The sequence below is a fragment of the Lagenorhynchus albirostris genome, chromosome 13 (genome assembly GCF_949774975.1).
Source record: "Lagenorhynchus albirostris chromosome 13, mLagAlb1.1, whole genome shotgun sequence".
Taxonomy (NCBI): Eukaryota; Metazoa; Chordata; class Mammalia; order Artiodactyla; family Delphinidae; genus Lagenorhynchus; species Lagenorhynchus albirostris.
Window position 1 is genome coordinate 9,105,873 of NC_083107.1, and position 25,118 is coordinate 9,130,990.

Genomic DNA, 25,118 nt, shown 5'->3' on the forward strand with positions numbered 1-25,118 from the left:
TTTTTTTTCCTTTGGCTGCACTGCACGGCACGCAGGATCATCTTAGTTCCCTGAACCGATGCCCCCTGCATTGGACGCGCAGAATCCTAACCACTGGACCACCAGGGAAGTCCCTGGATGCTGCCTTGACTCACATCCCAACGCAGGTCATCCCAGCGCGTGGGGACATGAGGACCCGGTGTGTGAGACAGATACTTCATTGAGCCAGAGAAGGGGATGAAAATATCAGGTCAGTGGATCCAGGCCAATAAAAGGATGTGCCTCTGAGAAGCAGTCAGATGCCAAAGCGGCAAGGGGAAGGAAGCATTTGTATTCACTGGCTAGGCTTCAAGGCTCCCACGGCCATAGGACAGGTTGTTCTCCTTTGGGACAGACTCACGGGAGGCAGGATGCCCCACCATGCGGGTTCAGGCACAGCTTTGGAGGCACGATGGGGGTGGTGGCTTGGCCACAGATTGCCTGTGTGACCTGGGACTCCGGGACATTCTTGAGTGCGGAATGAGAGGATGTCTGGCCCATGGTAAGAGCTCAATACCGTGACAATGATGGGAACGATGCAGCCAGGATTTTTAGAGGACACGCAAATGTCCTTAGCTCTGCTGTGTCTCTCTATCCAACTTCAGCCAGTTTTCTTGTCCTTCCCCTTCCCTTTCCTGCGGAGGAAGAAATCAATAGAGGATGATGGGGAAAACCAGCGTCTGATGGGGAGATCACCGAGGACTGAACAAGACCACGTGTGGCCCCCTTGGGCCTCCGTGCAGAGGGAAGAAAGGAGGCTGGGGTTAGGGGAGGTCGAGCTGGTGGGGGGCAGGGGGGCTGGGGGTTACAGACAAGCTCTCAGGCTGCTGGGAGGGAGAGAAGCCTCTCATTCGGGATCAGAGAGACCTGACACCCTGCGAGCCCAGGCCTAGGGAAGCCCCTGCTGTTCCAGGGCCCCTGTGGGGAGCCCTGGGCAGCACTGGGTGTGAGACGGGCCTGCCGGACCTAGGACTCTGCCCGCTCTCCTTCCCTCCTGCTTCCCTCCCTGTCGGGTGCACTGGAGCACTCTCCGTCCCCAGGACTGGCTACCTCAGCAAGCTTTTCCTTCTGCCTCCCAAAAGGGAAAGACCCTTTTCTATTTTTTAAAATAAATTTATTAATTTACTTATTTATTTGTTTATTTATTTATTTACTTTTGGCTGCATTGGGTCTTCGTTGCTGTACATGGGCTTTCTCTAGTTGTGGCGAGCAGGGGCACTCTTTCTTGCGGTGCGCGGGCTTCTCATTGCGGTGGCTTCTCTTGCTGCAGACATGGACTCTAGGTGCGTGGGTTTCAGTAGTTGTGGCACGCAGGCTCAGTAGGTGTGGCTCACGGGCTCTAGAGCGCAGGCTCAGTAGTTGTGGCGCACGGGCTTTGCTGCTCCACGGCATGTGGGATCTTGCCTGACCAGGGCTCGAACCCATGTCCCCTGCATTGGCAGGCGGATTCTTAAACACTGCGCCACCAGGGAAGTCTGACCCTTTTCTATTTTAACAGATTAACTGCTCATCGCTAGAAAAAAACTAAGAAGAGCAAGCTAACGAACGCTGAGTATTTATAGAGGCTTATGAACCCAAGTTTTCGGAGTCATTGTCCCTAGTTTCTGACCCTTTTTCTTAGTTGGCAGAAATGTCACGGGCTCTGACCCTTACCATCTGGTGAATTGGGGCAAAGTGCTTGGCCTCTTAGGGCCTCGGTTTCTCCATTTTAAAGATGAAGATCAAGAGACCCTTCTCTCTGTATTGAAAGGACCAAATGAGCCCTGGTTTGAAAGCACTGCTCTGTAAACACTGGTTTCTTTCCCTTCCTCCAGGCCAGGACTTTCACATTACTGTACCTTTCATTCATTTATCCATTCGTGTATTTTTATATTTTTGCTGGGCTTATAAAATAGGTGTTATACATGTTCATTGCAATAAATTCAAATAACACAGGGTGTATAAAGTAGAAAATGAAAGCTCCCCTACCCCCATTCCACTTGCCCAGGGGTTGTTTTTCTGGAAAGTATCCAGCCACTGTCTGCCCTCTTCATTTGCTTCTCTTCCCTAATCTGGACTGGAGGCCATTTCCCACCCGGCTGAGAACGCTTCGGGGCAAAAACTGTGTCATAGTCATCTCTGTATCCGGAATACTCAGCATTCCATATGCGTTTGTGGAATGAATTGGATTTCCCTTTAAAAAGAGGGCAGGGGCTTCCCTGGTGGCGCAGTGGTTGAGAGTCCACCTGCCGACGTGTGCCCCGGTCCAGGAAGATCCCACATGCCGTGGAGTGGCTGAGCCCGTGAGCCATGGCCGCTGAGCCTGCGCGTCCAGACCCTGTGCTCCGCAACAGGAGAGGCCACAACAGTGAGAGGCCCGCGTACCGCAAAAAAAAAAAAAAAAAAAAAGGGCAAAAACAATACTATTGGGGACCAGGGATGGGAAATGAGGAGGAAGCATTTAGCCAGTAGCTTTATATATAAAATTGTAACTTTGAAAGCTGTTTCACAAGACAATATTTACCCCTTGATATCATTTCTGCTCTGTTCTATTTCTTAGGAAAAAAAATCTGATCTTGACCCAACTAAATTGATTTCTTGACAGGGTCACAACTTGAAAAATACTGGTCTCATGCGTTGCTCACGGGCATCCACTGGAATACCGTTTGGGGGAAGCCTATGAGGATGGTGGGGGTTAGAATGCTCTCCTTGTAAATGTCCTCCATGCCAACAGTGCGTTCCATAATCCACATGTGGCAATAAATCAGCCCAGGCAGATCAGTGAGCCAAGTTCCTGATTCCCAAACCTTATTGGCTCCTAGCCCGACCGAGGAAGGGAGACCGCCTTACAGATCTTCATTCCCAAGTGCCCAAACAACTGCCAAGTCACCAAATACCTGTAGAGCCTTCAGCAACCAGCTCATCTTGCTAACCTCAGGGCCTTTATCTTTAACCTGAGGGAACTGGATCAGATAATTAGGTTCTATCCTAATTTAAATTCTTTGATCTACGATTCTTCCTGGACAACCAAGGGAGGAAGGTAAAGGCAGATGAGAGGTAGTGGGCATCTGTTGATCTGGTCTGTTCCGCTTCCTTCCCCTCCTTCTGCGAATGGCACCTCCCTTTCCTCTGGGAACCTGTCCCACCTCCATTTTCATGGGTTCTGGTGGGGATGGGCAACTGACCAGGCCTGGACAAAAGTACCCCAGGCCACAGCAATTGACCTAGGGTGGGTAGGACACTAAGAAGGGCCAATCAGGAGCCTGGGTTTTTATATAAGGGGAGGGTCCCTAAATGGAGGTAATAGAAGCCTCAGGCTGTCTGTTACTAGGTCCCCTCCCCCTGCTGAGGGCAGTACTTCTGTTCAGCTTCACCACAGCCTTGAAAAAAGGGATACCATTAGTCATCTCCTTTCACAGATGAGAAAAGGGAGATTTGGAAAGCTGAAGAAACTTGCTCAGGGACTTCCCTGGCAGTCCAGTGGTTAGGACTCCGCACTTCCACTGCAGGGCGCACGGGTTTGAGCCCTGGTCAGGGAACTACGATTCCCGCATGCTGCACAGCACAGCATCCCCTAAAAAATAAAGAAAGAAACCTGCTCAGGATCACACAAAAATGGATTTCGATACTGTTCCAACCTGTCTGGACTCCAAACCTTCGTAGCCCTCCTGCATGTATTACACCCATCTGAGGACTAGGGTTCCAGGAGCAGAACTGTAATCGGTTGACTGAGGAATTTCAATTCAGTGGGGACTTAAGATGACATGGTTTTATTTCTTTTCTAATCAAGGCTTTTAACCAATCTCTGTCAAAATTCCCCCTTCCAGCCCTCCTTGAGGTCTCTGGTGGGTCCACCATCTTTAGTGTGACTTTTAGTATCAGGAACCCAGTCAGGTCCATTAACAACTGACATCTCATTTCTGACTTACGTCACCTGTGCCCCCTCGTTGTCATCCTTCTCCAGGCGCGGGGTCCAGGGTCTGCTCCAAGGACTTGGAGGGGGGAAGGGCCTTGGTCAGCCTTTCACTCCTCCAATCACTGCAGCCCATTTGGGGTGAGTGTGTATGTGTGTATCTGGCGTCAGGTGGAGGGGGTTACTTCATTCTTCCTTTTCGGTGTCAAACTTCTCCAGCATTGGGGCCTGGTGGGGCAAGGGGACAAGGGGAAGGGCAATTTCGCTTTACTTAACCTCCCACAGACTAGACCCCCCCCCCTTTATGGCTGTTGCAGCTTGACTGAGTGCGGCTTGTGTCCAGTTATTGGCTTCTTATAGGGGGAGGTTTAGCTCAGCTTCTGTTGGGACTCCTTGCCCCCAGCTTCTTGCTGTTGGGATAACCTTTGCCTGGCAGACAGCCCCTCTTGAGTCCACCCAATGGATGCTGTAGAGACCACTCCACTGATGACCTCTCTCTCCGCCTCAGGTCTTCAGTTCTGTCCTCCCTTTGCTCTAGGAGTCACAGGGCAGAACAGCAAGTCTGGTGCTTATGGTGGTATAAGATGCCAGTCCCTCTTCTTGCAGGAGCCCCCAAGTTTTCTTAGAGCACCCCCTTCACCTGACTTTGAGAAGTATGTTAGTTACCTATTGCTGCATAACAAATTATCCCCAGAAGTTAGTTGCTTAAAATAGTAAACATTTATTATGTCATAGATTTTTGGGGTCAGGAATTAGGAAGCACTTTATTTTATTTTATTTTTTAAATAAATTATTTATTTTATTTATTTATTTTTGGCTGCGTTGGGTCTTCGTTTCTGCACGCGGGGTTTCTCTAGTTGCAGCAAGCGGGGGCTACTCTTCATTGCGATGGGCTGGCTTCTCATTTCTGTGGCTTCTATTGTTGCGGGGCACAGGCTCTAGGCACGTAGGCTACAGTAGCTGCAGCACGCGGGCTTAGTAGTTGTGGCTCGCAGGCTTGAGAGCACAGGCTCAGTAGTTGTGACGCACAGTCTTAGTTGCTCCGTGGCATGTGGGATCTTCCCAGACCAGGGATCAAACCCATGTCCCCTGCATTGGCAGGCGGATTCTCACCCACTGTGCCACCAGGGAAGCCCCTAGGAAGCAGCTCAGAGTCTCATGAGTTGAAATCAAGACATTAGCTGGGGCCTCAGTCATCCGAAGGCTTGACTGGGGATGGAAGATCCACTTCCAGACTCGCTCATATGGCTGTTGGCAGGAGGCTTCAGTTCTTTTCCATGTGCCCTTGTCCACAGCGCTGCTCACAGCATGGCAGCTGGCTTTCCCCAGAGTAAGTAATTCAAGAGAGAGCAAGACGATGTAGAAACCATGGTGTCTTTTATGATCTAGCCTTAGAAGTGACATACCACCAGTTCTTTCCAATTCTATTGGCTATATGTACCAAAACTGACACACTATCGGAGGGGGTTATCCAAGACATGAATAGCAGGTGTCACGGACTACTGGGGGCCATTTGGAGGCTGGCTGTCACAGGAGGTGAGGGAAAATCCTCTACTGAATACTGATCAACCAACAAACATCCCCCAACGCTGACGCCCAACAGCTTCCCTTAAAAATTGGGAATACGGTCTTACTGGGTTAATGGTTAGGGTTGGAGAGCCTGTTCTCTGCTTAGAAGTTCAATAGACACATAAAGCCATCATCACTAAAATTAAAATATTGATTTCTCCTCCAAAACATATATCTCCCATAACTTCCCTTTTATCAGTATATGGCAATTCCATCTTTCCAGCTGCTGTGGCCAAAACTCCAGAGGCATCCTACTCATCTTTTTCTCTTATGTCTCTGTCTGATCCATCAGCAAATCCTGTTGGCTCTACCTTGAAAATACATCTAGAATCTAGGTACCTCTCCCCACTTCGGCTGCCACCACCCAGACTCCAGGCACCTTCCTTTAGCACCAGTATAGCCTCCTAGCTGGCCTCCTTATTCCTACCCTTTCCCTCCCACATTCTGTTCTCAAGGCAACAGCCAGAGTGATTTTTCTTTTTCTTTTTTTTTTCTGGCCTCACCACATGGCTTGTGGGATCTCCGTTCCCCCGACCAGGGATTGAACCCCTGCCACAGCAGTGAAAGCCTGGAATCCTAACCACTAGGCCACCAGGGAATTCCCCAGAGTGATCTTTTAAAAACATAAATTATAAACCTCTTCTGATCCAAACCTTCCAGAAGCTCAGTTTCTTTTAAAGTAAGAGCTAAACTCCTGACATTGGCCTATACACTAAAGAGTTTTGTCTTAATCCTGTCAGGGAGGAACAAAGATTCTTATTGGGGAAGTGATGTAATGGAAACTAAAATTTGGTCAGTGTGTTGAGGAAATGGGGTGGGAGTGAGTCCAGCAAAGAAGCTGCCATTATAATTCAGATGTGAAGGGACAGGTAGCAATTAATAAAAATTACCTCCCATTTATTCAGTGCTATGTGCCAAACACTGTGCTTTCCACACCTTTCCTCATTTAAATATTTATAGCAATTTTGTGAGGTAGGTGTTATTATTATTCTCCTTTTACAGGTAGAAAAACCAGGTCCCAAAGAGGTTACATAACTTGCCCAGGGTCATACAACTAGGCAAGGTCAACAGAGCCATGTATTGAAACCCAAACCTGTGTACTACCAATGCTTTCCAAGCTGTCATTTTCATTGACAAATGTTGAAACCAAGGGACATCATAAGAGTTTTCATGACAGAAAATAGAAATCTTTATTATAAAACAGCCGTGCATCAGTCTAGTTGTTTAAAGAAATTCCAAGTGGAGTATGATTTAAAGAAATAAAGCCATGTCTTTATAATTGGGCTTCTTACACATTAGTCTTCAGTTTTTGTCCTTTAGTGTGTAGTCTAACCTTGACTTCTTGGCTCTCTCCCAGAGCCAACAACCCTCCATCTGACTTTGGAAATAGCCATCATCAGGCTGGCTTAAGACTCTGGGCCAGGTTAATTTCCGAAGCCACAGGATGGCTTCCCTTGACTCCATGGCATCCACTCATCCTGAAGAGCCTGCCATTCCTGGCACAGATGGGCTCTGAATTCTCTGCACAGAATGAGAATTTCCCTCCTCATCCACCCCCTCCCATGGCTTCTGTCATAGCTGTAGCTCAGCTGTATCCATGCACTTCCCTACACATCCAACTCCTGGAGAGCTCAGGGCTCCTCCATCTGTCATCTACCACAGGAAGAAGGAGAGTGAGGACAATTATACCCAACAAAGACTTTACTTAGCTGTTTGACCTTCAAAGCTATAGCTTGTTGTATTTCTAATTAGAAACCCCGGTGATAAGATTTGCACATTACACACTTCCACTCTGCACCCCAGATCCCTGAACAATATCCTCAAATAAGCCAGTGGTTTCTACTTCATCGATAAACCTACTTCTAACAGAGGCACTTTCTTTCAAAGGGACCAAACCCACTTTCCCAAAACACAGTCCAGAACACAAGTGAGCAAGCCATAGCAAAGCTTTACAAACAATACTAATCTGTACACTTATAGAACTCTTTAGAGTCAGCAAGGTGCATGTGCATCCTTTATCCATTCTTTAGTTTAATGCTGTGAACAGTCAAGTGTGGTAGGTTTCATCACACCGAATTTACAGGTAGAGAATTTGAGGTTCAGAGAGATTATGTAATTTGCCCAAGGTCATACAGTAGAGCTGGGTTTCAAAAGGGCAGATGTTTTCATCCCAACTCAAACATGCCAGAGTTCTCCTCCCCCCACCCCCATTCTGTAACTCTTGGTGCTGCTTATATCCCAACTCTGTGACAAGCAGGCATCTGGATGCCTAGAGGCAGTCCCTAATTCATAAGAGTTCTCCCACTTCATCGAGCCATCAGAGATCTAAGATCTGGTCCTTAGGATATTGGTTTTTATTAATTCACTGATTGATTAACAGATTGGAGAAGGTAAGTCACACTAACTAAGCAAGTAACTAAGTGATAAACCCAAATATGGATTTCTTAACTAATACTGTGGCTTGTTGGGAGGTCAGAATTTGTAAGTTGCCACTGGAAAATAGTTGGCCAATTAGTATTGGAGCTACTGTCCCCTTCTATGCTCCAGGGTCTGCTGGGAGAACTGGAAATGGAGGGGTGTGTGGCCAGGTCAGCTGCAACTTTAGGGCTGAAGATGGGCCCAACCCCAAGGCTCAGCCTGGATCTCTGAGGAGGGAGGAATGGTCTACCTGGTTTGGGGAGGGCTGACGTTGGGCCCTGCTTTGTGTCCTAGGTTCGGATGAGGGTAGATTTAAATGGAATATCAAGGTTTAGAACTGAAGGGTGGTACTAACACAATACTGTAAATCAACTATACTTCAATTAAAAAAAAAAAAAGGGAATTGCAGGGTGGAAGGGAGGGAAAGGACGGGGCCAAGATTCTACCTTGGAACCTCCTTCATGGGGTGGGGAGCATCAGGCTTTAAGGTGCTCCCGTTTGACTTTGAAGACAGGAAAGTAGGAATCAACCAGAACTCTAGAATTCACAGCTCACTTTGCACATGAATGGCCCCCACCTTGGAGCTATGCAGCCCTAGATTGTGATTCCGTGGAGAAAAAGAGGGATATCAGGCAGGTGAAAGGGTGGTCGGTCAAGACCTGACCCAGCTTTCAGAAGGTGCCTCTATGTGTGTGTAGGGCAGTGCCGGAGGGGGGCAGGGCTCCTTTTTCTCTTTCTTCCACCTCCCCTCAACACCTTGACGTGTTGAACTTTATCTGAACCTTGTACTTCTGGAAAGCAGCTACAGTCAAGAAATGCCTCCCCTGCTTTGTGTCCCCCCTCACCCCATTTTGAGTTCTGAAAATAGCCAACTTCAAAGGACTATCCTGTTCTAGAATATTCCAAGATAAGACCCCCTTCCACCCTTCCTCACTGACTCAAATGAGACCCTCTCCAGCCTTCCTCATGATGACTCCCTTGTTTACCTGCCTCTGTAAAACCCCAGTTCCCTCCTTTTCTTTGATGCATTCCTCATTAGTGAGCATTGTCCCTTTTGCAACAGTCTGATTTATTGTCCTGTGCATTTTGTCTTTTACACCCTTCTCTTTTATTCCCTTTTTATTCATTGTAATGAGTTTCATAATGAGACATCTCCTGACATAATCTACCAAAAATCAAGCTCACAGACTGCACAATATGAATGTACTTAATGCCTCTGAACTGTATACTTAAAATGGTAAACTTTATGTTATGTATATTTTACCACAGTAAAAAAATTCCAGCTGATAGAGAAATACAATGAAAATAATTTTATTCAAAACAATGAGAATCCCTACTATGTGCTGGGTGATGGGTTAGGGAGTGGGGAAGTGGGTGGGGCCTGGGATAGGAAATTAGTAAGATCTGCTCCCTGTGGTCCAGGAGCTCTCAGACTTGCTGGGGAAACAAACATATAATCTGCTAATTGAGCACCATAATTCAGAATGACACACATTGTAATAGACATGTGTACAGCCTGATTTGACTCAGGCTGAGCAGGGCCTTGAATGTTACACTAAGGAGTTTGGATTTTATCCTGTGGTAATTGGGAGGCATGCACGGTTTTAAAGCCAAGGTATGACACGGATAGATGTATTCAATTCCTAATGTCTTATCACCAGTCATCTGCTTTGTGTGGAGTGTGTAAAAGATCAATAGCTGTGACAGCTTTAATTTTAAAAAGTCGATCCCCCATAAAACAGGCTCATAGTCATATATCTCCTATTAAATATATTTATGCTCAGGAAAGAAGGATTTAACTTTGGTCAAGTCTATTGGGAAGACAGAGACACAGAGCTGGCAAGTACTGTGTAAGAAATGTGCTTGGGAACACTGAGAGCTCAGAGTGGGGCACTGCCCGCTGGCTGAGGGAGTCAGGGAAGGCCTCCAGGAGAAAGTGGGCTGGGGCAAAGGAGAGGGAACAGGGGAAACTGGAGCATATAGACAAGGAAGGGGGCTGTGGGCCAGATGGCAGATGGCTTTGTGTGCTAGGCTGAGGGGCCTGAATCTCTTCCCCACAGGTGATGGTGAACCATACCGGGCTCTGTTAATAATGATGGCGATGCTGCTGATACTGCAGTGCTTACTACATGGCAGACACTACTCTAAGAAGTAAGAGCTTTACCCGTATGGACTTATTTAACCCTGACACTCAGGAAAGTGCATGGGTAGATGGTTTAGATCACTTGGATGGCCATGTGGATAATGGTGGACAGAACAACAGTTGAGACACTTGCTGTGGTTCAGGGGAAAGACAAAGGGAGGGATGGAAAGGATGTGATGGCTTTGAGAAATAGTTAGGGATAAAACCATCAAGACATGATTATTTACTGTTTCGGTGGTGGAATTGCTGAGAAAGAGAATGGAAGCTGGGATGAATCTCACTTTTTTGGCTTCGGGGCCCGGATGTATTATTGCACCAACAGGTAAAGGATTGATTACTCTGTTCCATTTCTCAGAGGACTCGCTGAAGTCGCCCGGTGCCTCCTACTCCCTCACGAGTAATTTAGAAGTTAGTTTAATTTCCAAACATTTGGAGATTTCTCAGAAATCTTTCTGTTATTGATTTCTAGTCTAATACTGTAATGATAGGAGAACATCCTTTATGTGCTTTCAATTCTTTTAAATTTGTGCAGGTTTGGGTTTTTTTGGTTCAGATTATCTTGGGAAATGTTTCTTTTGCACCCGAAGAAAATGTGTCTTCTGCTGTTGTTGGCTGGAATTTCTATAAATGTCATCAGGTCAAGTTGTTTGATCGTGCTCTTCAAGTCTTTTATAAATTTGATAATTTTCCTGATAATTTTCCAACTGCTGGAGTTGTGAAGTTGTCTATTTCTCCCTTCAGTTCTATAGATCAGTTGATAGATCCGCACGGTCGGGAGGGTACTATGGCAGAGAGGCTAGAACGTTTGCGTGGAACTGGAAGAAACATTTTATCTCTTTAAATTTACTCTAGAATGTATAGACGAAATGGAAATCACTACGTATCCCAGCAGGCCTAGTGGCACTCAGGACAAATGCAAATAAGGGAATCCAGGCATTCGGCTGCGCCCCTTTCCTGAGTTGGCAAGGCAAACTGGTACTCAAGCCAGCCAATCGGTGAAATGCTCACCTGTGGGGGCGGGGACTCGACGAGAGCCAATAGGACGTGAAGAAGGTGGTTCCATGGGCCAATGGCTTGGACGACGGGGCGGGCTTTCGATGAAGGGAAGGCAGTGGGAAAGATGGCGGCGGCCCTGGAACCCTCTGGGTGGTGGCCCCTGTGGCGGCGGCGTTTGTCGGCTCGGGATGGGTCCAGGATGTTGCTCCTTCTTCTTTTGTTGGGGTCTGGGCAGGGGCCACGGCAAGTCAGGGCGGGTCAAACGTTCGAGTACTTGAAACGGGAGCACTCGCTGTCGAAGCCCTACCAGGGTGAGGCGCGGGGGGCGAGGTGGTCGTGCTTGGGGAGAGCTTCCGGACCTGAGCTTGTCCGTAGAGGCGGGGGCGGTGAAGGGCTTCATGGCCCCGAGGATGCTGCCGGCTGTGGGTGGGGGCACCGGGGGCTCTCGTTGTGTTTGGGAGCCACGGGTACGAAGGGCAGGGGCCCGTTTACCCTCACCCCGACCCCGGAGTTAGCCCTGGGAGTTTCCAGCAGGTCGAAGCCGCACTCTCGGATGCCGCTAGCGCCGGGCCTGGAGGAAGGGGAGCTTAGAGTTGAACAGGAGTTATGTGGGAAGGGGAGAGCACTGCGACCGATGGGAGTGATTGAGGACCACTAGCAATGAGCCGGGCTCCGGATGGAGCTGTGGATGTGCTAGAAATAAAGAAGGCGGCAGAGGTAGGGTAGAACTTGGCCGGACTGAGAAGATAAAATTCTGTTGTCAGTTAAGACACGTGTTCTTCTCCAGTCCAGGAGCCCTACTGATGAAAGAGGCTGGTTAGTTTTGCTCTGTTTAGTGTTCGTAGACCGCTAGGCACAGCTTATCAACCAGAAAATTTACACGGTTAGCTACAAAGAAGACCAAATCAGTGTAGATGGCTTAATCAACACAAGTCTGTTCCCCACTGGAAGATATGGGGACAGCAAACAAACAAAAACACAAGTGCAAGAGTGTATACACTGCTGCTAAGGGTGATTATTTACTTAGCAGATGCATCCAGTGCCTTCTCGTTGCTAATACTGTGGGTTATACAGACACAAAGTTCTCACTCTCAAGGGGCTGATAGTCTGAAGTAAGGAGAAAAGTAGCTTCACTCTTGGGTTGTTCAAAGAAAGAATGTGATTAAGCCCCAGAGCCCCAAAGGGTCAAGCTCTTTTGGTATAACTGGGGAAACTTTTTATTTCATGGTGCTAAAATTTACTCACATACAAAATGGGGAAGAATGGATCTGAGCTGTGGCTACTGTGGCATGGATAAAGTGACAGCTCTGATGTGCTCTGGGGTCTTCACCTGAGAAAGTCTTTGTGAAAGGAAACTGTAAAGATGGTAAAGAGTTGAAATGTTATGAGTGACAGAAGGTGGGAGATCGAGTGACATGAAAGGAAAAAACGGTGATGACTCCAGCTTTTGGAGGGTCCATGGTGGCTTTCCAAACGGGTTGGTGTTGAAGAGAATGAACTGATCTACTTCCTCTCCGTAGGTGTAGGCACAAGCAGTTCCTCCCTGTGGAATCTGATGGGCAATGCCATGGTGATGACCCAGTATATCCGCCTTACCCCAGATATGCAAAGTAAACAGGGTGCCCTGTGGAACCGGGTGGTAAGAATCTTTCTCCCTCCTGTGTGGCTGACCCAGAAAGTACTAAAAAGTTCACCAGTGGCATACTGACTTAATTTCACTGTCTATCCCAGTATTCTGTCTTCTGTGGATATCAAGGATTTTCATTTCAGAGATTATCATGACCTTCATAATGAAATCAGATATTTAGGGAGATGCTCTGTTGCCCTAAGTATAGCAGATAATCAATTTTGATTCTATTTTCTGAAAATAGAAAAATAGCAGTCTTTAATTCCTGATTGACCTGAGTGTTATTTTGCAGGTTAACTCATGTTTAATTACTTTGCTTTATGAAATAGAAGACTGCTCTTTTAAATTTATCTCAAGCTTCATCCCAGTAACACCCCCCCCTTGTTATTTCCCTTTGAGTCCAATTTTAAATTTTATTTTCGTGTAAAAGCCACTTTGAGCCCTTGGTCATTTTATTTGTCCTTCTTCTCTGGGCCTTTTCTAGCTACATTGTCTTCCTTGAGGTATGGCGGCGAGAAGTGAATGCAGTACTCCTGGTGTGGCTGCACTGTGATTTTGTACAAGTGTAAGATGATGCTTTCTTTTCGGTTTCCAGGGCTCTTTCTCAATCTTTTATGACCACTTTTAGGAATGACCTTGGCATCCTTTAACACTTTCTCGTGGGTTCGTAGAAGCTAAGAACTTACTTGTACATGGTTTTTATCGTTAGTTGTAGACAAGTGAATCTCAGAAAAGGAAATGATTTATTTCCCCTGTTCATTTTGTGTGGCAGAGAATTCTAAAGGAGCAGTGGGATGAGAAGTTTCTACGTGGAGCTGTTTGCACAAGCTGGCCCCTTATCCCAGATTGCAGTGCTGAACTCAGTCTTGGACAGAATGCAGGGCAGTGTGTTCTGGTAGAAGAGGTGAAGGGCTGGCAGTTGAAAGACTTGGGTTCTCAATCTAGCTGTATCACAGACCCACTGAGCCCTGGCCGGTATTTATCCTCTCTCAGTTTGCAGTTTCTCCAACTGTTAAATGAGCTTCATAATATCTGTTCTACTTGCCCACCAGGATTATTGTGAGAATAAGATAAGGCAATAGACATGAAAAAGCTTTGGAAAGTTAAAATGGTTATAGAAATGTGCTGTTGTTTGTTACACCTCTGTTACAAGGTTCACTGATACAGGTCTGTGGATTATAAATGATTGTGTCCAAGACTTTGCTGCTGTCTTGCTAGCTGTCTCTACGTAACCCTTTTATGTAGCAGTGATTCTAGTGTAGGATCTAGTTATCTTGCTCTTTTTCAGATTCTCTGATACCTGTATTTTTTGTTATTTGACTCTCAGAATGAGCTTTGGCATTGTTTCTGAGTTATTTGAATAGGATGGATTTGTTTGAGCAGTTCTCAAATTTGGCTGTCCATTGGAGTTGGTGGCTGGGTCCCATCCCCAGAGATTCTGAAATAATTGGAATGGGGTGCAGCTTAGACACTGGGATTTTTAAAAGCTCCCTAGGTGAGTCTAATATGCAGCAAAGTTTGAGACCCACTGTTAGATATAGCCCTGAGCAAAACTGCAAAGCATTGCGCTACACAAGGCCAAGGATGAATGGCAGACACCTCTGGGCTCAGTGTGAACTTCTCTGGCCCTGCCCTCTTCCCAGGGGCATCATACCTACCCACTGGCTATGGGGCAGCTTCCTGCCACTGAATTTCACTCTTGCTGTGAAATCTAAATGAAAAAGCAGAAAGATGAGAACCCCGAATGACAACACAGGGATTGGGCTCATCAGAGGAGGGAGAGCTATTGGAGATTTCAGGGTTGTTTGGTGAACTCAGGAGTATCCATACCCCTTTTATTTTTGACTATGTGCTCCTAATACTAACACTTTTGGAAGATTTCCCAGAAATTAAAAATGAAAACTGAAAATAATCTAGCAATATGTTGCTCAAGAGCCAGAACAATCTTTTTTTTTGGCCACGAGGCTTGTGGGATCTTAGTTCCCTGACCAGGGATTGAACCCGGGCCCTCGGCGGCAAAAGTGCAGAGTCCTAACCACTGGACCGCTAGGGAATTCCCCAGAACAATCTGTTTGGAGGGCCTTTGGCTGAACCCCACTGGTCTATCGCTCTTCCTTCCCTTCTTTCTTCACGGTGAACTTTAACCAGGAGCCTCTGTAAATCAAATAACCACTCTGGTTTGAAAGTTGGTTGAAAGTGGTTGAAAGTGTTCAGCTATTTAGAACACTTAACCATCCACTTACCTCCTTCTCCATTTTTCCAAGGTTTTGATACACAATTCAAAAGAAGAAAAACAAGAGTCTGTTTGGTAACCACCTCCTTAAATGTTTTTCCACCAGAGGCTGTCCCTGTGCTGGGGATGGTGGTGTTCTCCTTTGGTGCATTTGTGCTCCTTGGCCCTGGGCCTGAGGTTGGTGGGGGCATAGCTTACCCCTTCTCAAGGGAACTCTGGGGTGCCCCTCAGCTTGGCATAGGGCCAAGTCTAGCCAATTAGAGTTGTTTATAGCATCTGCTAATTATTCCTGGAGACCTTTGCAGAATGACTTAGCTTATCTTTTTCTTTTGTAATGAATGGGGCTTTGACCCTTCTTGAAATCCAAGCTTTTTAGAGTCTTTCTGTCAGAGGGGTGATCTTAAGTTGCAGATGAGTGTTAATTAATCAGCCACCTCTGCTCTGTAGGCTGAGATCCTTTGCTGGGTGGATGTAGGATCACGGTGCTCTAACACAAAGTTCTCTTGTCTTTTCCAACTGTGGAGTGCTATCCTGTTTCTGTTGGGAGATGGTGAAGATAATGGGGAGGTTTATTCACTTTTCATATTAAATATCATATACAGTTGAATGGCTCAATCTGTTTAATTTTACCACACGAACACTTAGCAAGTCTTAGATCTCGGTTTTACCCCTTAGCCTCATGTCACCTGCGTTTGTGTTTTCCGAGTCTGTAGACCGTGGATGGGGGCCTGAGGGCTTCGTGTTTCATGTTCCTCACTCATTCTAGGGTCTTTTTCACTTTAGCCATGTTTCCTGAGAGACTGGGAGTTGCAGGTGCACTTCAAAATCCACGGACAAGGGAAGAAGAACCTGCACGGGGACGGCTTGGCGATCTGGTACACGAAGGATCGGATGCAGCCAGGTACTGGGACCCTGGGTTGCTCTTGTGGGGTGTGTGACAGGCCTGCTTTTTTTGTGTGCCCTCTTTTTGAGAAGGGTGCGTCTCCACAGTGCCAGCGGTTTTCCCTCTCTCTTGATGTCTGTAGATAAAGACTGGCCTGTCTAGTCTCTAGAATGGGGTCTGAGTCCTAAAAGCAGCTGAACTTGACTCATCCCGGGTGATTTCTTGCTAATTGGTAACTTCCACTTTCCCTTTGAAACCTCCCGGCCCGTTGGCCGGAGGAGAGCACTGCCTGTCCCGAACACTGACATTGGGCATGCTGGTTTCTTCTGGGCATGCGTAGTGACCGATCTCAGAACTCCTGAGTCAGGAGAAAGGAGAAGAGTTATCTATTTTTCCTTGTTGTGTGGGAGCCATTGCTCCAAGTTGTGGCAAAACTCAGCCTGATTTGACCTGATCTCTTCTGCAACAAGAAGTGGAAACTTGGGAATTCAGTTCTCTCAGGGGTGTAGTCGTCACCAAGTGTTTGTGAAGCAGAATTCTTTAGGGGCGCCTTAGCAACCAGTTTGGATCAGGGAGCAACTGGGGTGCTAAACAGGGTGGTGCTGGCCTTCTCTCTTTCCCCGCCTTTAATGACAGACAACTGCAGGTGCTTACTGGGTGCTTGTTACAGGCCGTGCCCTTCCCTGGGTGCTTTTACAGCTGTTTCCTCATCTTAAGGAGAGGCTGGGGAGTCTTTTGAATTTCATTTTTTCCTCTATCATAGTGATGTATTATTCCTTTATCAACTCTTGGCTTTATTTCACTGTTCATCATCTGTTCTCTCTCTCTAGGGCCTGTGTTTGGAAACATGGACAAATTTGTGGGGCTGGGAGTATTTGTAGACACGTATCCCAATGAGGAGAAGCAGCAAGAGGTAATGGCAAGTGTCAGAGCTTAGGTCAGCTGCCCTGACGTCACAGCCCTTTGCCTTAGGAATGTTGTTCAAGAGGAAACAGAGGGGAAAGAAAGTGAGGGGTTCGGTTCTATTTTCTTCACCTGCTGAACTTCAAGAGTTAATGTCTCTGTCAGAGTGTTTTCTAGATAGAGCTGTTTATGGTGCACAGTCTTGGGAATGGCTCTCGCGAATGGGGCTTTTTCTTTAGTGTTAACAGTGTGCTCTCTTGTGCACGTTGGGAGCCCCTAGGCTTGAGCATGCGTGGCTGGTTGGTGCGCCTAGGCCAGCACAGAGCGAGCTGAATTTATGTACCCCCACTCCCCTGACGTACTGTATCACTGCTGAGCTCTCTTCTGCAGCTGCTCCCCCTTGCCAGCATCCTCTTCTTCTTCCTCTTCTCAGAGGACTGCACAGCAAGTCTCCTCTCCTCTAGGAAAGGCTGTAGAAAGAAATTGGTGAAATCTCAGCATTTTGTTGAAATCCAGTATCTGGCTGTTGGCAGAAGCTTCTTGTTGTTAGCTGACCCTGAGTGTTCTTAAGTACTGTCTTACACTAGCAACAGGTCTGCGCTCGCTCTCTGCCTAACGGCCCTAAGAGCAAATGGTGGGAAGATGATTAGGACACGTTGTTGCTGGGTATCCTGTTGCTAAATAATATTTAGAAAGGAGGGCAGGATTAGGAATGGAGGCAGAACTTACTGTACTTTTTTCCCCAAAAGTTCCTTATGAAAAATTTCAAACTTATAAAAAAATTGGATGAACAGATCATTGTATATACAACACCCAGATTCAACAGTTTTTCACATTCCCCACAGAGTTCTGCTTAGAGGAAGTGGAAAGTGAGACCTGAGTTAGGAGAGGAACCTTTGTTGTGGGTCAGTTATAGACTTGCTTCTCCACGTTGCTTCTGGGCTCTTCTTCCGTCCATCAGACCTCAAGCACTTTCAAGGTGCCAGGCCCTGGGAATTAGCGAGACCAGCACAGTCCTTGCACTTAGTAGCAGGGGTGCTGATGTAGTAGTGGGGGTGCTCCAAGGGGGGGCTATAGGAAGACCCAGCAGGAGCATCTAACCTGGGGTGGGACGGTGGTGGTGGGGACAGTGGTTGGGAAAGACTTCTTCCAGGAAGTGACATTGACGTTGAAATCTGCAGACTTAGGAACCAGTGCAGAGGGAAAAGCCATGTGTTAAGGTGATAAAGTTAGAGAAGGGAAAGTGGATGTGAGGGGGAAAAGGGGGGTCAGGGAGAGATGAGGGTAGAAAGAAAAACAGGGCCCTCTGTCTCGCCATGTTCCAGGGCCGCCATTCACATTGCATTCTTTGCTGCTAACACTCTTCCCTCTTGAGCAAGTTAACTGGCCCGTGAGATTGAGCAGCGTCTCCTTGGGGAGTTGGTGACTTGGCTGTTTAGACCTGCAGCAGAGCAACCTGAATGTAGGTGACTCGTCCTCACCGTGCACATTGTGGGGCAGGTTCTGAAGGGTGGTGTGTCTGTTGGGAAGTCTGGGTTTCTAAGTATTTAAGGGGGTAAGTGCATTAAAGGATTTTAATGAGGGGAATGTCATGAGAAGGTTTGCAGTCCCGCTGAAGAAATAGTGGTGGTAGTTAGAAATACATCTGAATAAGAGGTGTGGGCTTCAGGGCTTGACTAGAGTTTTTTTGTTGTTTTTTTGTTTTTGTTTTTGTTGTTTTTTTGCGGTACGTGGGCCTCTCACTGCTGTGGCCTCTCCCATTGCGGAGCACAGGCTCCGGACGTGCAGGCTCAGCAGCCATGGCTCACGGGCCCAGCCGCTCCGTGGCACGTGGGATCCTCCCGGACCGGGGCACGAACCCGCGTCCCCTGCATCGGCAGGCGGACTCCCAACCACTGCGCCACCAGGGAAGCCCTTGACTAGAGTTTTAAACGTGGCTCCCTGTTTCTCCCAGAAATAAATCGTTCAAACTCTTTTAGCTTCCATTTCTCCATCAGATAGAAGTAATTCTGGTTGAGAGGGCAGATCTGATGGGCCTTATTTTGTAAGGAGAGTAGATGTTAATCAAAAAAAATTAGTTTCAGATGGTAAAAATCGGGACTTCTTTTCTACCTTACTCCCAGCTGCACTTGGAATTACCTGGAGAGCATTTAAAACGATTGATGTCCAGGCCCGGAGGTCAGAGAGCCTGATGCTGTCCTGATTGCCCAGGTGCAATCTGGGCAACCTTACTTTTTCAAAGATCTCCAGGTGAGAGTCCCATACATAACCAGGTTGAAGAACCCCTGGATCAACGTCAGGTCATTGTTTCCTTATTATTTATTAAACAAATTTATTAAAACTAAATTAAAAAAAACGAATAAAAGCAGTTTCTGTTTTTCAGTGGCTGTTATGTGCCAGGTACTTTGCAGTTATTATTTTGATTCTCATCAAATCTCCTTATAGTCAATATTATTTTTCCCATTTTACCAATGCATAAACAGAAGACTGGAGAAGTGTCTTGTCTAAGGTGACAGCCAGTATAAGGTGGAGCCAGATTTTGAACACTGGTCCACCTGATTCCACAGGCTGCACTTGTAATTATGGTGCTCTGCCACCTCCCATCCGTTTTTTCCTTATGCCAGGATGATTTCCTTGAGAACGGAGATATTCATTCTCAGAGTGATCTCCTCTGCAATTTCAGTTCTCAGAGCTTATGCTCAGTGCAGAGAGTGGGGAAGGTGTACTCCTCTCTACATCCCAGTGACCTGGTACTGTCTTAGAGGGTGAAGTCAAGTGTGTTTTGTTAGCGGCATGGTTTTCTTTGACATCATACTTGAAGGCGCCAGGCATCGTTTTGAATGCTTTTACGTGTCTTACCTATTTATCCTAACAACCCCTTGGGGTAGATACTATTATTATCCCTACATTATGGGTAAGAAGCTGAAGTACAGAAAGGTTAAAAAAAAACTCGTCAGTGACACCCAGGTAGTGGGTTTGACTCCAGAGACTACAATCTCTTTATTTTGCTCTATTATTTTGAGCTCATAAGGAGAGGGTGACAAATATAGTACCTTTTGAAAATTTGGAAACGTCGTGTGTTGAAGATGTGCTGGACGAGGAGGACAAGGAGCAGGCAGGAGGGGCTGTGGAACAATTCAGCAGGTCACTCAAGGCAGTGGCAAAATTGTCTCTCTGGTTTCTTGTTTCCTTGTCACCAGAGTGCCCTTGACATCGTTTCTCAGTTCACTGTCTACCACATTTGTTTATGAGGAAATATTGGGAAAATACTGGCAACATTATTGCATCTGAGAAGGGGGTGAGGGAGTTTAGGATTTAAGTTGTGTTTAGCCTTGGCTCCCTGAAATCTGGACACGTTGTTCAAAATCACATAACCTCAGTTCCCCCATGAGCAATATAAGAATTGTTGTTTAGGTAAGTCAAGAGCTTTAGTATTTGAAGAACAGGGTACCACCTGTGCCACAGTGAGATTGTCAGACCATAAATGGCTGTTAAAATGATAGTTGAAGAAATAGAAAATTTGGATAGATTGAATTGGTAATTAAAAAGTGACTCACAACGAAAAGCTCAGGCCCAGATGGCCTCACTGGTAAATTCTACCAAACATAAGGTAGAATTAATACCAATTCTCAAACCCATATGAAAAGTCAAAGGAGCGGATGCTAACCAATTCATTCTTTGAGGCCAGTATTATCCTGATACCAAAGCCGGATAAAGACATCACAAGAAATGGAAAGTACAGACCAATATCTCTTGTGAGTATAGATGTAAAAGTCATCAACAAAATACTAGTAAACCAAATCTAGCAACATATAAAAAGGGGTATACACCATGTATAAATACACTATATTCTAGGAATTCACAATTGGTTTAATATCTGAGCATTAATATGATAGACCATATTAATAGAATAAAGGACAGAAACCATATAATCATATAGATGTAGAAAAAAGTATTTGACAAAATTAAATACCTTTTTATGATAATAAAAATACTCAACAAATTAGTAATAGAAGGGAGCTTAACCTGATAAAGAGCATTTATGAAAACCCTACGGCTGACATCATACTTAATTGTGAAAGACTGAATCCTTTCCCCCTAAGATCAGGAATAAGGCAAGACTGTCTGCTCTTGCCTCTTCTATTCAACATTGTACTGGAGGTTCTAGTCAGGGCAGCTAGTCCAGATTGTGAAGGAAGAAGTAACGATTTCTCTTTGTAGATGATGTGATCTTATCTATAGAAAATCCTAATGAATTCACAAAAAGCTATTAGAACTAATGAATTCAGCAAGGTTACAGGATATAAGATCAACATACGAAAATCTATTGTGTGTTATATTCTTGCATTGAACAATCAGAAAATGAAAGTAAGAAAACAATTCCATTAACTATCGTCAAAAAAAATAAAGTACTTAGAAATAAATTTAACTGAAAAACTTATACTCTGAAAACTATAAAGTATTATTGAAAGAAACTGAAAAAGAGCTAAGTCAATGGAAAGACATCCCATGTCATGGATTGGAAAATTTTGTATCATTAAGATGGTGATACACTCCCCACATTGATCTGCAGATTTGAGGGAGCCCCTATCTTTCAAATGCCTAGCTGGCTTCTTTGCAGAAATTGACAAGCTGATTCTACAATCAGTATTGAAATTCAAGAGAACCAGAATAGCCTCCTCTTGATTAAAGAGGAGCAAAGTTCGAGGACTCACACTTCCTGTAATTAAAACTTACTATAATAAAGCTACAGTAATAAAGACAGTTTGGTACTGGCATAAGGGTAGACATATAGGTCAATGGAATAGAATTGAAAATCCACACATAAATCCTCACAATTATGAACAAGTGATTTTTGATAAAGGTGCCAAGTCAATTCAATAAGGAAAGAATCATCTCTTCACCAGATGGTGCTGAGACAACTGGATATCCATAGGCAGCATAATGAAGTGTTTCCCTACCTCACACCATACACAAATGTTAACCCAAAGTGGATCAAAAACTAAACGTGAATCACCAAAATTAAAAAGTTTTATACTTTGAAGGACACTATCAAGAAAGTGAAAAGACAACCCATGGAATAGGAGAAAATAAATGTGAATTGTATATCCGATAAGGGACTTGTAACAGTTCCTTATATATTCTAGGTACAACTCAATAATTAAAAAGATGGCCCAAGTGAAAAATGGCCAAAGGATCTGAATAGATACTTCCCAAAGAAGAGATATAAATGGCCAACGAACACATGAAAAGAGGCTCAACGTCATTAGCTATTAGGGGCATACAAATCAAAACCACAGTGTGAAAAAAAAGACCACAATGAGATGCCAACTTTATATCCACTTGTCTGGCTAAAATTAAAAAAACAGATGATAACAAGTTTGGTAAAAATGTGGAGTAATTGGAACCTTCATACACTGCTGGTGGGGGTGGAAAATGGTACAGTTGTTTTGGAAAACTATTCCATAGTTCTTCAAATGGTTAAATGTAGAGTTTATATGATCCAGCAGTTCCACTCCTAGGTATATACACCCAAGAGAAATAAAAACATGTCTACACAAAAAGTTACATGAATGTTCATAGCAGCGTTATTCATAATAGCCAAAAATGGATCCAACTCAAATGTCCATCAGCTGATGAATGGATAAACAAACTATATCTATACAATGGGATATCATTCAACATTAAAAGAAAATGAAGCATTGATACATGCTTCAATGTGGATGACCTTTGGAAAGATGCTAAGCAAAAGAAGCAAGTCACAAAAGACCACATATTGTATAATCCCATATATAAAAAAACGTTCAGAATAGGCAAATCTATAGAGACAAAGTAGATGAGTGGTTGCCAGGTGCCAAAGTAGATGAGTGGTTGCCAGGGTTGGGGGCTGGGGTGGGGAGAGTGCACAGGGTTTCTTTTGGGAGTGATGAAAGTGTTCTACAGTTCATTGCAGTTATCATAATCTTACCTGTGAACATACTAAAACCCATTGAATTACAGATTTTTTCTTTTAATTAATCTATTAATTTATTTATTTTTGGCTGTGTTGGGTCTTCGTTTCTGTGCAAGGGCTTTCTCTAGTTGCAGCAAGCAGGGGCCACTCTTCATCGCGGTGCGCAGGCCTCTCACTATCGCGGCCTCTCATTGCGGAGCACAGGCTCCAGACGCGCAGGCTCAGTAGTTGTGGCTCACGGGCCCAGCTGCTCCGTGGCATGTGGGATCCTCCCAGACCAGGGCTCGAACCTGTGTCCCCTGCATTAGCAGGCAGATTCTCAACCACTGCACCACCAGGGAAGCCCCCGAATTATAGATTTTAAATAGGTGAATTGTGTGGTATGTGAGTTAGATCTTGGCATTGCTAACTTTTTACAGTGTTGATTAAAACACAACCTGATCATCTTTTCTTGGCACCAGGAAGTCATCAGCTCATGGTCATCCATTTCTCAGGAGAACCCAGATGTTGGTGAAAAGTTGCAGAGAACTCAGTAGCAGTCTTGGAGTAGGAATGTCTTCTCTCAGTTGAAATCAGAGTACGGTGGCAAGAGGCCTTCCTGGAATGAGAGCCCAGAAGTGCAGCCCTTTGCAGCCTTGGCCCTCATTCATCCCAGTGAGACCTTCAGACCTCACCCCTGGAGGCAGAAACAGCTGGTTGGAAAGTGGTGCGAGCAGCTCACTGCTCTTCTCGGATCAGGCCAGCTTGGAAGTCTAGTTTGAGGGGCTTCCCGTATTTTTTTAATGTGATGATTGTTTTTCCTCTTTTGAAACTGAAAGAAAATTAACAATAATACGCCGTTCCAATTGAAAAGCACATTCCCTCAAATCTTTATGTTGATGAGGACACTAATCCCTTTTGGTCTCTATTGTTGGTGGACAGAATTTTTACAGTATTAAAGGAACTCCATAACTTCTTAAATTCTCTTGTTATACTACTTGGATGTGACTTAGGGTTGTTTTTTTTCCCTCAGTCCTTGGTGAAGCAGTGTTTTCTAAGAGACACTCCTTTGGAAACTAGGTCCAGCAAGCTCTCAGATGTGATTAGGCAGTGAGGCTGAGCTTCATTGGTGAGAACTAGATTTCAGGGGAAGTAGAAATGTACGGCTTTCTGGTAGATTTGAATACAATAGGATTTTATATACAATGTCAGGAGATTCATGGGTTCCCCACAGTAGAACTATAGACAAGATCTCCTATTCCATAGAGTTAACAAGAAGTATTCACATACTACCGTAATGGTGGTTAGCAGTGAGATTAAGGTGTTGCCTCTTAGGCTGTGTTCTGCATCTTGGCCCTTGTAGTCTGAGTAGGTGGGTTATGAACTTCAGTGTTTGGGGCATACCTGGAGTTTAAGGGTTCCTGATTTTACAGTACTCTATTGAAGTCCCCACATTACTTGGTTTGCGTTTGTTCTAGTTGGGGATCACAACTAAGATAAATGGGATTAAAATCGTTCTGTGAGTTTAAGAGTTCATGATGATTAATGTTCAAGTATGTGAAGCTCTTCCAGGCAGTCAGCTGGCCTGGAGGCTGCACTATTCCGTATCCTCCAGTTGAGGAGCTTTGAGACTTGGAGACAGAGTCACAGCTAGTCTAGTTTAGTAGGAGTTTGGGGGCTTATGGAGCAGGGGCCTTCTCATGCTGCTTAATCTCACTGATGTTACCCATTCTAAGTAGGATGGGTATTGCTCAGTTAGCCAGTCACCTCTATCCAGGTTCCTGCACAGAGGGTTAGTTGGATGAAGAGTACTGTAGGACCAGCGACTTAGAAAGTTTTGAAAGTCTGAAAAGTATCTGTCTGGGAAGTGGCAGTGAGTGTGTTCTTTTGGTGAGCCAAGGGGACGGTCACATGGAGGTGCTGTAGAAGAGGCATTTGTTTTGTTAATTCTTATTTTTATGTAAAAGCTCATTACATAAAAATCAGAAAAGACTAAAAAACAACTATACACACCTTTCTAAAAATGAAAACATTGCATCATATTTAACATACTGTTTTTTTTAAACCTTTTTTTAATTTTGAAATTTTTTAGACATAGAAAAATTGAAAGTGTGGTAAATACTAGACTCAGATTAATCATTAAAATTTTTTAATTTTGATATAATTTCAGCCTTACAGATAACTTACAGTAATGCAGCAAAGAATTCCAGAATGCTCTTCACCCAGATTTCCCAAAATGTTAATGTTTTAGTACATTGGCTTTGTCCTTTTCTTTTACGTGTATATGTGTATGTTTGTCTGTGCCTGTGCTCATGTGTGCGTGTGTGTGTGTGCGTGTGTGTGTCTGACCTCATGCATATGTGTATATTTTTTCTGAACTACTTAAGAGTAAATTGCCTTCATCATGTTTACTTAATCCTAAATTCTTCACTTGTCTTCCCTAAACACAGTGATAAAAATCAGGAACTTAACACTGGTAACGAATTATTATCTAATCTATTGAC

At 45.0% G+C, this 25,118-nt stretch overlaps 1 protein-coding gene across 6 annotated transcripts in view; it reads left to right on the forward strand.

The window, feature by feature from the left end:
- LMAN2L (lectin, mannose binding 2 like) overlaps positions 1–25,118 on the forward strand; it is a 39,664-nt gene that overhangs the window by 4,177 nt on the left and 10,369 nt on the right. For 3 of the 6 annotated variants that reach the window (XM_060170036.1, XM_060170037.1, XM_060170039.1), the window contains exons 1-4: positions 11,155–11,347; positions 12,557–12,675; positions 15,680–15,797; positions 16,610–16,692. In XM_060170036.1, the coding sequence (XP_060026019.1) occupies positions 11,161–11,347; positions 12,557–12,675; positions 15,680–15,797; positions 16,610–16,692 (507 nt within the window). In that variant the 5' untranslated portion in view covers positions 11,155–11,160. Of the gene's footprint in view, positions 1–11,154; positions 11,348–12,556; positions 12,676–15,679; positions 15,798–16,609; positions 16,693–25,118 lie in introns of those variants that run through there. The other 3 variants (XM_060170040.1, XM_060170041.1, XM_060170038.1) reach the window with 2 other exon arrangements.